We start from the raw sequence: 14,573 nt of genomic DNA, 5'->3' as shown, positions 1-14,573 counted from the left end.
CACTCACAAATGCTGAGGTAGTTGGTTGATGTCACTCTAAGACCACTTGATTATCTCTGAAAGGTTGAGAGAGGTTCCTGAGGACTAGGGGAAAGCAGGTGTCACTCCTATCGTCATGAAGAGCAAGAAGAAGGACCCAAGGAACTATAGGGCATTCAGCCTCACCTTGATCCCCAGGAACATGGTGGAGCAAATAATCCTGGAAACCTTTTCTAAGCATATTAAGGACAAGAAGGTGATGGGGAGTAGTCTGCATGGATTCATGAAGGGAAAATTGCACTTAGCCGACTCGATAGCCTTCTGGTTTGGTGGATAAGGGGAGTGTCGTGGTTTTTTTTGTTGTTGTTTTTGTTTTTTTAATCTCACCCTTAGTAAGACTTCAGACTGTATTTCCCATAGCATTCACATAAACAAGCTGCTGAAATACAGGCTGGGGGCAGGCTGACTGGAAAGCAGCTTGGCAGAAAAGGATGTGGGAGTTCTTGGTGGACAAGGTGAGTGTGAGTCAGCAACGTGCCCTCGTGGCAAAGAACAGCAGCATCCTGGGCAGCACTGGAAATAGCACGGCCAGAGGAATGAGGGAGGCCTTCTTCAGGTCATGGGATCAGGCCGTCTGAAAGAAAACGGCACTTGATATAATTACCTTTCTGTATTCCCTCAGCAAGTTGTTGATTAGAATTCTGATGACAAGGTAGAAGTACTACCCTGTAGCTGCTCAGTCATTTCCTCTCTCCTTCATATGGCCATGAGTCTTCGAAAGGCCAGGGATGATGCAGAATTGAGAGCCCCCAGGAGCATCTCCAGCATACTACACCTCTCCATTGCAAACTCCTAACTCCTTGCATTTAACAGACAAGAATATTAAGTTATATTCAAGTTCATTGATACCTTTTCTTCAGCACTGCTTGGCAGTGCTTTCTCAGGTTTATCTTTTCTGCTTTGCTTTTGACATTCAAAAAATAATCGGTGAACTACAGTACTTTGCTTCTGTGTCCTAAAATAAAATATTAACCTCCAAGAATTCTCGAAGACTCTTCAGCTCCATGGAGGCTTAGATTAGATTTTCTGCTATTCTTTATTTATTGCATACATTCCTTCTAGCTGGAGATTCCCCTTTGAAGAATAAAATCAGGACACAGAAAGATTTTCTCACTGCAGCTGCTGCACTTACTCCCATTAGTGCAAACTGCTGAACATGGTGTGAGTACCTTTATTCTAAATATTTGTATTTTCTCACTAAAATGACAGATACAAGAATAAAAATTTAGCATCGTGTTGACTTTTTCTGGTTTTGTTATTGCCCCTCTGGAACATGGCAGAGCCACCAATTTCCCCGTAGTGTGCAATGCTGTTTGAGTACTTCACTCTATATCAGAACATGTAGGCTTGCATTTTAGGTGCTACTTCTTATTAATATTCTAAACAATAGCCAGTGCAAAATATACATGGCAAAATTGAAAGAACCAGACAAGAAGCTGACAGAATAAATATAAGACAAATTTACCCTGTTATTACAATCCCTTTTAGGAAGCAACAAGCATAATTTACCCTAACAACAGTTTGATATTGTCAAGTATTTTGATAAAGAATTACTGTTCATTAAATAGAATCTGAATCATTTTTGAGACTCAACCATTTAAATGGGCAGGTGCTAGCTTCATTTTCACAGAATCACACAACCACAGAATGGTAGAGGTCGGAAGGGACCTCTGGAGATCATCTGGTCCAACCTAGAGCACATTTCCCACATATTTTTGGAACAGCATAACATCCATGGAGACTGGGCATGTAGGAAATCCCACTGAAGTTACGAGATCAGTAACTGATCATCAAGATCAGTTGGTAATGACATACTAAACCAAAAATAGCAGTTCTTCCTTTTGCTATTTTCCTTTTTCATCTACCAGAAGAAGCTACTTCCTTGGGATTTGCTATAACTGTTACCTGGTTGTGCTGCTGATGTTACAAAACATATGCAGAAATGCCCTTCTTTTCAACTTGCAAGATGAAATGGTCTGCGTTGGAAAAAAGAGCCTGCAATTCACCCTGGCATCCTACTAGCAGAAGATCCTGAGCTATCATACTTCCTAGAGTAAGCAAAGTGATTTTTATTTATTTATTTATTTATTTTTGTCAATTGGAAAGGAATGCAGAAAATGAGGTGCTGTCACCAGCATGTTAAAGGCTTTATTCAAGAAACATCCAACTCTTAGGAGTCATTCTCAGGAAACATTCTCAACTGAGACCTTAGTCAAGCAGTTGTAAACAGAGAAGGCTACCGTAACATTCTGTGTTATTATCATTCCTGTATATAGGTTGGTAAATACCAATTCTGACGTCTGAAATTTAAATCTAAGTTTGAAAATAATGATGAATCAGCATTCTGTATTTGTCTGCTTGTGGAAGGGAATGGCGGCCAATTCTTTCTTGTTACCGTCTCATCCAGACAATTTATGGCAACTCAGATAATGACAGAAAACACAAGCAGAACCACAGATATATTTTTCTTCAGATTATTGGAAGACTGGGTCATTCCAAATATTACAGGTTTCTCAGGAACTAACTGAAATATAGACCTCTGCAATGAGGAATTTTGATACAGTCCCAAGGAGACTAAAATCACTCTACTTTTATGCACTTCCTTTCAGCTAGATAGTTATATCATGGAACCAATTGTTAAAGCTTTCCAGACCCTAGTCTCAGGGACTTTATCTTTACCTACTACTTGTCATTAAAAAGTGTGAGTTGGAAGCATGGGAAACAATCTCTCAGAAAAGGGCCCATCCTTCTCTATGCATGTTTGTATCTCTCCAGAAGATGCAACATACTCAAATACACATTAACAAAAAAGAAAATATGCTGATAAAATTAGAACAGAGGTGAAAGAAAGATCAGGAGGAAACATATTTGTGTTTGAAACCCTTGGTGATGACCTAGATTTATGCATCTAAATTACAATTAAATAATGTTAAGGTTGTAACTCACAAGAGCAAAGAAATGTGCAATTAAAGAGAAAATACACCATATGTCCTTTGATATCAAGGCATATTGCTGTGCATAAAGAAAGTCATAAAAGAGACACCCTGTTGTGGTTATGTGTTCTGAGACATGTGGCACATTTCCATTGTAGCTATCTATTTCCCTGCTTGTATGCATCTGTGCCATTATTTACATGTTGAAATGGAGTTGTGGAGTCTTTTTTTCAATATTTCTTTAGAACTGTTGCTATTTATGAATGTGGAAGTCCAACATTTTAAGCATATGAATGAAAAATCATCATGAAGAAAAGGGAAATAAAGGGATTTCATTTAATTGTCAGACAAAGCCAGGAAAAAGAGATGGTTTTAGTTATTACAAATTACTCCTTTCATTTTAAAGTTCCTTACATGTGGAATCCCACAAGCCTATTTTTTCCTCTACTCATCATCAACCAGAAAATGTGGGGGAACATAAAGCAACATTCAGGTTTTAAAAGCAGTATTTATGTGGCTGACATCTAACCAATCTTGTCCCCAATACTGTGATCACCAAGTTACCCCAATGCAAAATATTTTGCAAACAGTGGTTGGGTAACCAGAACAAGAGAGGAAGTTAAGTTATACTTGTGGGGAAGCATTCTGCTGAATTCTGAGTGTCCAGACTACTTGATGAGAGTGTTTGCCTTCTGGTTACTGAAGGTGCCTGCAGCTTCAGGACACTTTCAGACACCTCACCAGTTCTCAAGAGCCAGGTGCGTACTTCTGCTGAAGAATTAAGTCCTCGTTCTGCTATTTGCAAGTGGCTAGGAGATACCACCTCCTCATTACACTCTGATTTGGTCACAGTTGTCTTGCCTTCTTCACTCCTAGGATTCCTTATTGCCACCTGTGATATCTAGAAAAAAGTATCAATTTGAGCACAGAGCTATTGCAACCATTTTACTATGAGTTTACTTGAAGAACATTGAACGATAACCACAAATCACCATGAAGCCTATCAACTTTAGGAAAACAGGTTTCTTCGACACTTTCTCTTTTGTATTTGGTTTCCTACAAGCATGATAGTGAGGATGATGATAAACTGTGTGGGAGACAAGAGGAAAAAAAATCCAAGTAAATACAAGCAAAGTAAAATGGGCCCAGATACCACGGTGATGAGTGAAGCGGTTAGAAACAAACAGCCTAATGGATATGCTGGCATCACTCCTCCTCCTTAGAATGACCTACAGGGAAAGGACTGGGCCAGAGACGTTTTCTGGAGAGGACAGCAAGCCAAATTACCCTCACATCAAGCCAGGGTCCCGTGTAATCAGGGGCAGCAACATTCTGGGCACAGAGAGGAAAAGGCCTAAAAACGGGGCCTTGGAGAATGGGACGCTGTGGGAGTGCAGCAGCTTGGAGACAGCAGTCTGGGAACTGGTTGTCCCAGGGGAAAAAGGGTGACGGGCTGTGGCAGGCAATGCCAGGACAGTGGAGCCAGCAGGAGCAATCTGGACAGGGCTGGGGAAAGGAGCCAGCCTCGGAGCAGCCCGAGGACAGAGCACACCCGTCAGGAAGCAGCTGTACGGCCATGGGGTGGCCAGCGATGATGCCGGCGAGCTGTGCTGTAACCAAAGGGCTGTGGCCTGAGGGACGGGACGGGGGACCTCCGCCAGAGGCAGCCGAGGGGCCGTGTGCCACACGTCCACCGTTGTGTGGCGGGGTGTCCTGTCACGGAGCCGTGTCCTGCCAGCCGCCAGGGCAGGCCCTGTCAAGCCCAAGCACCGCAGCCAGCTTACAGAAGGCCATGGTGTTGGAAGGGGACAGCACTCGTAGCCCATAGCTCAGCACACGGAGAAGGGGATGCGCCTGGAGAAAAAGCATTTTCCAAACACTTTGGCTGTGCATTTTCTGCCTTGCTTTGCCACCACCCTCTGCAACTCTCGGCCCTGCCAAGAACTTTAGACTTGGCAAATCTGCACAGGAGGATCTGTGGTGAAACCAGAGCCCCTCGAACAGTGGGCAAGTGGGGCTGATGCGGGTGACCTGAGTGCTAGCAAATTTATTTCGACCCTCAGCAGCCATCACTTCTCCTCGACCCATTTCCTTTGGGCAAGGGGGAAGCCAGAGAGGCCGGTGCTGAAACCAGCCCCACACTGAGGAGCTGGGGGCACGGGGTGCCCGCTGCTGCTCCCCCAAAACTTTAATTTTACTTTAGTTTACCTTACTTTACCTTACCTTATTTTGTTTTATTTACCTTATTTTATTTTACCTTATTTTACTTTATTTTACTATTTTATTTTTATTTTATTTTACTATTTTATTTTATTTTACTATTTTATTTTATTTTACTATTTTATTTTATTTTACTATTTTATTTTATCCACCTGTCAGTTTTGGCAACGGTTCGGAGCGGGCACTGCGCTCCCCCCGCCCCTGCTCCTCCTCCTCCTCCCCCCGCCCCGCCCCGCCCCGCCCCGCCCCTCGCCCCTCCTCGCCCCGCCCCTCCTCCCGAGCGGGCTCCCCGGGCGCGACCAAGTGTCGCGCGGGGCAGAGGGGGGGGAGCAGCGCGGCTCTTGTAACGTGAGCGCCGCAGAGCTCCTCCCCCCCTCAGGCCGTACCACTTCGCCGCCCGTCCGGCGCTAGGGAGACTTGGGACGGAACGTACCATCGGCGCGGGACGGGAGGGGGGAGCCGGGCAGGCGGCGTGTTTCGGAGCGGTAGCGTTCAAGCAGCGCACTGCCGGCTAAACCTCGGAAAGCTTCAATGAAGCTTTCTGAGACAACCACGGGCGCTCCACGTCCCCTCCTCGCTGCCTCAAAGTGCGGGGCAGCCCCCTTTCCTTCCCCCTCCCCCCCTCTCGGTCCGGGGATGGTCCGTCCCGCAGGCGCGGGGCGCCCTGAGGGGCGGGGGCGGGCTGGGGCCCTCCTGCCAGCGGCGCCGCCGCCATGTCGGTGGCCTTCGCGGCCCCCCGGCAGCGGGGCAAGGGCGAGATCACGCCGGCGGCCATCCAGAAGGTGAGCGGGGGGCGGGGGCTGCCCGTTTATGGCGGTGAGCTCCGGGGGTGGGGGCTGTAACGGCTTCTGGCGGAGCGTGAGGCTGTCAGCCGGGCGGGCGTGGGGATCGGCGCCTGCTGGGGGCAGGCCTCCGCCTGGCGGGGGTCAGCGCGGGGGGAGCGGCTTGGGCGCAGCTGGGTGGAGCGCTCCTTGCAGCCCCCTCTGGGGTACGGCTGTGTCCCTTCTTGCTCGCTTCCCTCCCGGCCCTCCTGTTTCTGATTTTCTGCCCGGCGTACTTGGCGACAGTGGGGAGTGCCACCACCAAGCTGGCGGCTGGATCCGCCTGTGAGGCGGGAGGTTTCTGAGGATAGCCTCGGTTCAGGCTTTCCCTCACAAATGCGCTCTGTATCAGACTGGGGTATAAAAGATGCTGCCTCCTATTCCCCTATTTTTTTTTTTTTCTAGTGAAAATGGTTACTGTATTTCTTGTACAACTTGCTGTTAGCACACGTGAAGGTGTATGTGAAGTGTGTTGGCATAAGAGTGTGTTCATGATCCTCTCAAAAGCCTACAAGTATACCTCTGCATAGTCTCAAGTTCAGAAACTCGGGATATTACAGTTCCGTCTGCCTTTCCTGTTGAAGGACAGTGTTTCCAGGTCCGGCAATTTCAGGCAAGAACAGTTGCACACTGATTGTTCCATCTGCTGCTGGTGTGAATTTAGGAAGACTTGGCTGGTTGGCTTATTCTTGCCTGGCTGTAAGTCCTGAGTAGACTGCGTAAGGTTTCTGACCTTCTTCATAGTAAAGATGAATTGGTTGAAAGGAAAAAAAATGTTAGTCCTTAGTTCTTTTTTTTCGCAGGACTTGTGTAGGTTGGATTCCAAGGGAAATGGAGGTCATGGAGTCATGAGCCTTCTGGTTAACACCTTGAAAATGATTAGCCCCTGTTAGTTTTGTAAAACTCATTAGCTGGATAGGGGAAGATCCGAACGATCTTTCCACTGAAAGGAAGCAAAGGGGAAAAAAAATCAATGTAAAATTTTCCATTTCGTAGTAATTTTTCCCTTCAGCTGAGTAGACACGGGTAGCTTGTCTGGTAGCTCAGGTTAGCTGTGGTTCTACTGCCTCTTGTCTCTTGTGCTGGTGAGTGTAGTTTGGAAAAGGCATGGGTAGGGGGATGCACAGCTCTAGGAAGGAGGCTCTGTCTTTTTCCCTGTGTATTAGCATGAAATGTCTTTAATTCGTGAACTTTTTGAAGGAAACCAGAAGATCTGCAATTTCCATGGTTTTGGAGCTTTTGGAACTCTTTTTTTTTGCCTGAGAAGTAATTCACATATGTTCATATTCCTGGATACTTCTGTAGTCTTAGGCGTCTGTTGTGCCAGTTAAGCTATGCTTTATAAGAATTGTGTACAAGAGATTTGTAATGTTCCAATGCATTTCCTTCAAACAAGTTTGTATGGCAAGCACGGTTCCTATCAGTAACCATTTCAATGCCTTTTATAACTAAATTTATGGACAGCTGTGGGCTTTGGAGAAGGGGGAAATAAAATTGGGGAATACACTTCTAAGTAAATTTCTTGGTAGAGGTTAAATGAAGAAACTGAAAACTTCCTATGAACTTCTTGTAGATCAGGCACAGGTATTTGAATGGGGAATTTTACAAATGTCACTAAAGCAGTGACTTAAAACCCGTAAACTCTAAGCCTTAAAAGTAAGGGGGAAGGTTAACAGGGTGTTGTATAAGTAGTTGGTTAAAGTAGAGCTGTCTGGAATGCTAACTTTTTTTCTTAAAAAAAAAAGCTCTGAGAAGAGGAGCAAGGCTCAAATTTATCTTCAGTTTTCCATAAAGAATGTCAAACTTAATTCACACTTCTTTATCGTTTCAGATGTTGGATGAAAATAACCACCTTATTCAGTGCATAATGGACTATCAGAACAAAGGAAAGACATCCGAATGCTCTCAGTAAGATATTAATCCAAATCCTGTGGACAGGATAAATTTGCATCTAGATCACGGTTGTTGATTCGTTTAGCTTATGTTGAAGGAAAACTGTGCTGGGAGGAATAGAAGAGTATTGCCACAGATCCTGCGCTTTGTTTTTTTGCTGTATGACTATCTCTTCTGTCAGTTAAGTGTTGCAAACTGATTACTGCAAGTTGATAGTACGATGATGCTTATAAAAACAGGGGCTGTATAACTGAGATAGTCTCCTGTAGCATAATTAAGGTTTGGGAAGGAGGTACTCCGGCCTAAGAAAAACAAGATTTATCCTAAAAATCTGGCTTGCTAAAATATCCCCTGCAGATTTGTTGTCTAGTGGGGTTTCTGGAGAGTGATCAGGGAGACAGCTGCGGAAGGAGGGAATTATTTTCCCATTACTTGGACAAATATTCCATCATGTGATGGCAGCTGGAGTATCGCCGTATGGCTCTTGAGGCCCTTCTTAAGAGAACTGGCGGTCTAGGGGGAAGATGGGGTCGTATGTGGTAGGTATTTTGGCTTTAAGGGAATGCTTTTGTTGATAGGAGTAGTGTGTAGCACAGTTACTTTATTAAGTGGCATGCAAGCATGTAGTCATATATTTGTACTCTGTTCCTGCTTTCAAAGCTATTCTTGCAACTGTGGGCTAGATGTTGAGATTCTGGAATGTGGTTCGGTAGCAAAAAAATAAAAATTCCACAGCAAACTTCCAAAGTTCACAGTCCTGATGAAATGTTTGCAGCGTTCTTGGTCATGATTCATATTAATGTGATACCTCACATCTGGGGACACAGGGAAAGGGAGCTTCTTTTTCTAGTGTTTCTGATAGAAATTACACCAAACAGCCACACTGATCCTCTGTCTGTCTCCTGGTGACTTAGTTTGAGGCAGGAAGTGAAACAGTTGAGAGCAGTATCACCATGTTTTAGACTTGCGCTAGCAAGACAGGAGCTGTAGAGAACAGGCACAGATTTGGCAGAAAACCTGGGAAAGGTGGGGAAGGAGGGAAGTGTGGGGCAAGGGTGTACGATGCCTGATAATGGTACCCTTGTAAGTCTCTTTAATTGTGCTTTATATAAGTAGCTTTCTTGACATGCATAGAGCTGAGGTAAATGCTAACATTGTCTTCCTGCCTTAATGTCTTTTTTGCTTTGTTCTCTTGGGTAGGTACCAGCAGATGCTGCATACGAACTTGGTGTACCTAGCCACTATCGCTGACTCCAACCAGAACATGCAGTCTCTACTACCAGCAGTAAGTACAAAATGGTGTAAAACTGAGGGAAGAGATTTATTTGGGATAGTGGGGTGGGTAAGAAAAGGAATTTGAGGTACTGACCAAACATTTAGCCTGCAGTTTACTGTATGGTGAATACAAGCTGCAGAGTCTCTTCGTGCTCTTTGGAGTCTGATGTTCTCACTGCTTCAGTCAAGCTCACAATCTGACTGGTTTCACTGAAGACTGATATTCTGGGATTAAACATTGAAAGACTAGCTAATAAGGCAAGCCAGACAGCCTGTGTGTACTGCATTTTCTCACCTGAGAGTTCTTGTGTGGCTCTTTGTCACCTCACATGACAGTACAGTTTTTCCCCTCGCTACTTTAGGGAAAGGTTAGGAGTTTGGGGGATTTTTCACTTTTTTATTTTTTGCTGAAATATCATCCATTCTTCCACCTACATGGAGCAAGGTGGTTGGGTAAACATCTGCTTTGTAGTTAGTATTTTAGGGAAGTCTCTTAAATTCGTTGTCTCTCTCCTTTATCTGAAACTGACCTTTTTCATGGTAGATAGTGATAATATGAAAGAAATAAGGTCATGCAGACTTATCTTGAAACATTGCATAGCTTTACAAACGAAATGTTTGTTGGATTTGCCTTTTGTTTAATCTACAGTTTCTCTGAATCTGTATTTCTGAACTTGTATTTCATAACACACCACCAATTTTCCCCTCCTTTCCATTGTTTATGGAATGGTATGGAAAGATAACAACAAACATGAAAATAGCTTGCTATCTTTTTGTGTGTGTGTTAATCAGAAAGCTTGGGGAGTTCATTGGGAGTAACACGAGCAAGTTCTTTGCTTTTTGGTAATAAGACTTTTCTTGAATTAATATAGTCTTGATTCATTTCTGTAATATGAAGCTAAAAAGAATGTCTATAAAACAGCCATTCCTAGATACTAGTTCTCACCAACTGAAATTGAATTACTTTTTCTTTGGTCTCTGGAGGAGTGTTCTCCAATCATTGCTACTAGCGAAGCATCTTTTCAAGTTGGTACCTAGAGGACTATAGAAACCAGTGCTTCATTACGTCCAACCTGTTGTGCCTGCAGAGGCTTCTCGTTTTATAAATCCAAGCTTGTAGCTGTGGGGGAAGGGAAAGAAACCTTTGTGCATTACTCAGCTAATATGTTTTTTGGGGGCTTATATCCTGGTTCTGATGACAACTGGAAATGAATTTGACCTTATTGTAGTCCCTGGTGCACAGCCCTGTTCTTACAGTTGAGTATGGTGACATTCTCTTAAGAAAAAATGAAGACAGGGCTGGGAAAGACTCTTGCAGAGCAGGACTGAGTACGTTGCTGATGTTGAATGTGAGGTATATTCTGTAGTAATGACAAAATAGGTTTTTTCTTCTTTGGATTACTTGGTGTGGGGGATACGAAGCTAGCTTCTTAGTTTTCCTTCTAAGATAAAACACAAAATGAAATTTAGATGTTCAGTCTTACTGAAGTGTAAAGACGCTGACCTACCAAGTCAAATCTTTGAAAATCTGCCTGAGATTTGGAAGTTAATCAGATAAGCATGACTTTTAAGTGAGGTATTTGGAAAATCATTCTTTACAGTTGCTATCTTCCCTATGAATTTTAGCCAGAGAAATTTGGGAACATGCAAGCTACTGCCTTTTTCAATATAAGAAACTTCCTCAGGCTTCATTCGTTATCCACTTCAGACCTGAAGAAGGTTAAGCTGACGTTGAAGTCACTTGGCACGTGCTTCTGTATCAGCTGTCGAACCATCTTCCTAAATTCAAGGCTTGTGGCTGGCAACAGTGAAATGTGGAGTAAGATACTGGGTGTGTAAACACCTACTTTTTTAATAATAGAATACATAAAGTTTATGTGGGAAGGTACTGCAATGGTAGTAGTAACAAGAGGGCTAGAGTCTGGATAACTTCAGAAGTTGACAATATCCAGTCTATTTGTACCTGGAAGGTTGTTCTCCTGTAAAATATAGTTCTTGTTTGAATTTTATCTTGTTTTCATTTTAATCAAATAAATACACTCTCAGGAAATTTCAGAACTTATATATTGCTTTTTATAAATTATTTTGTGTGACAAAATTAATGAAAAGAGGATGCTGCTGTTAAGAGCATTTTCACTGAGCAAAAGACCTAAATGATCAGGTTAATGAAGATTTTTAATAATTAGGTCCAAGTCATTTTGGCTTATAACTTAATTTTATCCTCTCTCAGTAGTCCTTAGACTTAACGGTTCATATTTTTGGGGAAAAAATGTTTGTATTATGCTCTCTTTCACACTTTTTGTCTGTGTTATTCAAGGTAGTTGCTGGTAGTTTCAGTCTCTTGTGTTGGACAAGTGTTGGATTTTAAATAAAAAATTAAAGAAGTCAGTTTCTGTGCCCCTGGTTCATGTCTGTCAGAATGCACTATTGTAATCAGATGATAGTGCATCCTTTCCAAAGTGAGTTTGATACTGCCTGTGGGGAACAAGATAAATCTTAAACTAATCAAAAGTGTAGTGAACCAACTGTGTTGTGCAGAGAAATGCTTTGATGAAGGGCTTATCAGAAGAGGTGAAACTAAAGTAAGCATTGCAGGCTGTGGATGAAGAGATCTAGGAAGACTCCAAGCTCCAATGTCACAACAAAGTTTTTGTTGTCTTTGTATGCACTGTAAATGTTGAGTATTTTATTTAGACTTCATATCAGAAGACAAAGGAAATGTGAAGTTCATCTCCTTGAGCTGACCAGTCTCAGCAGTGTGAGCAGCATTGTTGCTAAAGGTAGGGCTCTTTTGGCCTGTTTTCTAAACAGGATGGGAGCAGTGGCTAAGTCTGCAGTTGGTGCAGCTTTCGATGCCTCTTAATTAGTTATGACGGATGTTTTCTTAGACAGCAGTGGAAAGTCTTATTTACTGTTAGCTTCCCAAAAAGGGTTTGTATAATTGAGGAACTCAACACACGTGTTTGATTTACATTTGACTGCTTTTAAGGGAGGCAACAGCAAAATACCAGTCTCCATGAACTGTAGAGAACAAAGATGCAGTTAAAGGTGGCTACTGGGATTTCCAAGACCAACCCCCCAAAATAGTAGTGTGCATAGAAGCAGCATGCACATACAGCATGCATTCCTAACTATGTGGTATCTCAAACCGCAAAGTAGGCGTCTTGTCCTCTCCAACTTTTAATTCTTATTCTTGAGAGAAAACTTTAGTGACGTTAAACAGTTACTACCTCTTCAGGCCTTCTATGTTCCCCATACTGATTCTTTCTACCAAATATTTATAAGAAAACAACCCATGGCTGTCACGTTTCTGGAAGAAATAGAAGGAAATTTTTGTATTGCATTTGAACGTGTTCTTTTTGGCATTTTTATAACAGGCAAATACGGAAGTTTGCAGGAATTACATGATAGGAAAGGTGTTTTTCTTCTTAAACACAGAAAAACGTCAGACTTTCTCATGGAATGTCACTTGCCTTTTGCCAGTATGTGGAGCACTTGATTTCAGTGTGTATTTCAAGAAAGATGAAGATAAAAGGGTTATGATTATTATTCACTTCTGTAAGATACTAATGATCTTATAAAAAGTGCCAATTTATTCTACCAGCAAGCTGAATTCTGTATGTGAAGTGACTTGTAAGAAAACTCATTGAGTTTCAGAAAGATGTATGCATTAATTTTTTCTTTTTAATAACCTTTCCAATATTATGAAACTAAAGTTATTGAAGTGACTTTTCTTGAGAATTTTCTTTAAGTACAACTTCTTATAGGACTTATGTCATCCCTTCATCTATACTCCTGTCTAGTCTCCGTCTTGTCACAGAGTCCATGTCATTACAGTTACAAAACACTTACACAACGGTGATAGGTGTTTATAAAAACCAAATGTCAACAAAAAATGAAATACTGGTTACTTCCAAAGAACCTGATTCAAGAGGTAAAAATAATTACACAATCTTAAAAGTACTTTTGTAATTTTCAAATGGGTACCATTCAGTCTGTACTTCCAATGGACTTGTGATGTGATTAGCTTAGGGAAACAATCTTGTGTCTTAGGAGCTGAAGAATGTGCTTTACTTTTTTAATCCTTCTGAATACAAAATTGTTTAAAATATGCTAATTAAAAAAAAAGAACCAAGTAAATCCAACTATGACTCAGTTTCAGTAACTTAAAATAAAATTTGCAAATACCTTATTCTTACCAAGAATGAGGAATCCTAAATTAATGAAGTTAATGTCTGATTACATACTAAATGCTTGATAAAGTATGGTCTCTGTGATACTACCGTGGAAAGTCTGTTAGTGGTACCTTCTTTCCTCGTGATCACAGTTGGCATCAGTCTTTGAACCTCTGGCTTAATTCTTTATATAGTGAAGAGTAGGGTAAGTGTTGATCACATTATTTTTAAAACAGATGGAGAAAGCAGTATGGCATACTGTTCTGGGTTAGCCTTTCTGAACACAAGTCCATGCCAAACTCAAGTTCCAGTATAAAGCGAACTAATAAGGAACAGCATAAAAGGAAGGTTGAATGTTTCTTGCCATAAGGCAAGTGAGCTATTAGTCAGAAGTGGAATGTGAATTTTGAAGAATAATTGCTTTGATTAAAGGTTTGATAAACAGTTTTCAAAAACTCTAATAATTTCTAGAACACTTCTTGAAAGGCAGACACTCAAGAGGAGGTGATGACAGGAGCACGAAACACGCTTATGTTACTGAGAAAAGGAGGAATGGTGTTGGCATTCATACCCACCATGTTATGCAGGTATACTCCAAGGAGGATTTCTGTCACTGTCAGCAATTGTGCTCTTTAAAACAAGAAATTTAGACACTTCATTTTAATGTGGAGTTTCATGTTAGAGTAACTTTAACAAAAGAGCAGTTTTCTGGATGCTCTTTGAATGAGAGGCAAGTGGAGCAACTCTGGGAGAGGTAAAAGAAATAAAGCTTTGTGTTCCTGTACTGTTACTGTAAATTATCAAGCTAGTGCAAATCCTTAATGGATAAAAGGTAACCTATTTGTGTCTGCAGTCTCTCTAAAGAATATTATTTCTTACATTATTTCTTCCTTCAATTATTTTTTTTCACTCTACTTTTTTTTTCTCTTTTGTGCACCCGAGTTACAAGGGGTAAGGCTCCATCAGTAATATTGTCTCTAGTAAACAGGCTATCTTTGTTGCTAAGGAATGAGAAATTTAGGACACTTATGTTCATTTTGTAGTACCACAGTTCTAATAACATAGCATTAACAATGTGTTTGAATGACTTCAGAATCTAAACACTTCTAATGGAATGGTAAAGAAGATTTTTCCTGAAGTTGTACGGTTCTGTTAGAGATGAGATGTAATTATTTCTGTCAGTAGACTAGTTCCTAGGTATGACTAAAAACCAGTCC

General features: G+C 41.8%; 1 protein-coding gene across 3 annotated transcripts in view; it reads left to right on the top strand.

The window, feature by feature from the left end:
* The first annotated feature begins 5,849 nt into the window (after positions 1 to 5,849).
* SS18 (SS18 subunit of BAF chromatin remodeling complex) overlaps positions 5,850 to 14,573 on the top strand; it is a 40,060-nt gene continuing 31,336 nt past the window's right edge. For all 3 annotated transcript variants that reach the window (XM_035317865.1, XM_035317864.1, XM_035317863.1), the window contains exons 1-3: positions 5,850 to 5,974; positions 7,845 to 7,921; positions 9,107 to 9,191. In XM_035317865.1, coding sequence (XP_035173756.1) covers positions 5,906 to 5,974; positions 7,845 to 7,921; positions 9,107 to 9,191 — 231 coding nt within the window. In that variant the 5' untranslated portion in view covers positions 5,850 to 5,905. The remainder of the gene's footprint in view (positions 5,975 to 7,844; positions 7,922 to 9,106; positions 9,192 to 14,573) is intronic.

The sequence above is a fragment of the Oxyura jamaicensis genome, chromosome 2 (assembly GCF_011077185.1).
Source record: "Oxyura jamaicensis isolate SHBP4307 breed ruddy duck chromosome 2, BPBGC_Ojam_1.0, whole genome shotgun sequence".
NCBI lineage: Eukaryota > Metazoa > Chordata > Aves > Anseriformes > Anatidae > Oxyura > Oxyura jamaicensis.
Note: the sequence above shows the minus strand (reverse complement) of the source record. Positions and strands in the feature narration are given on the sequence as shown.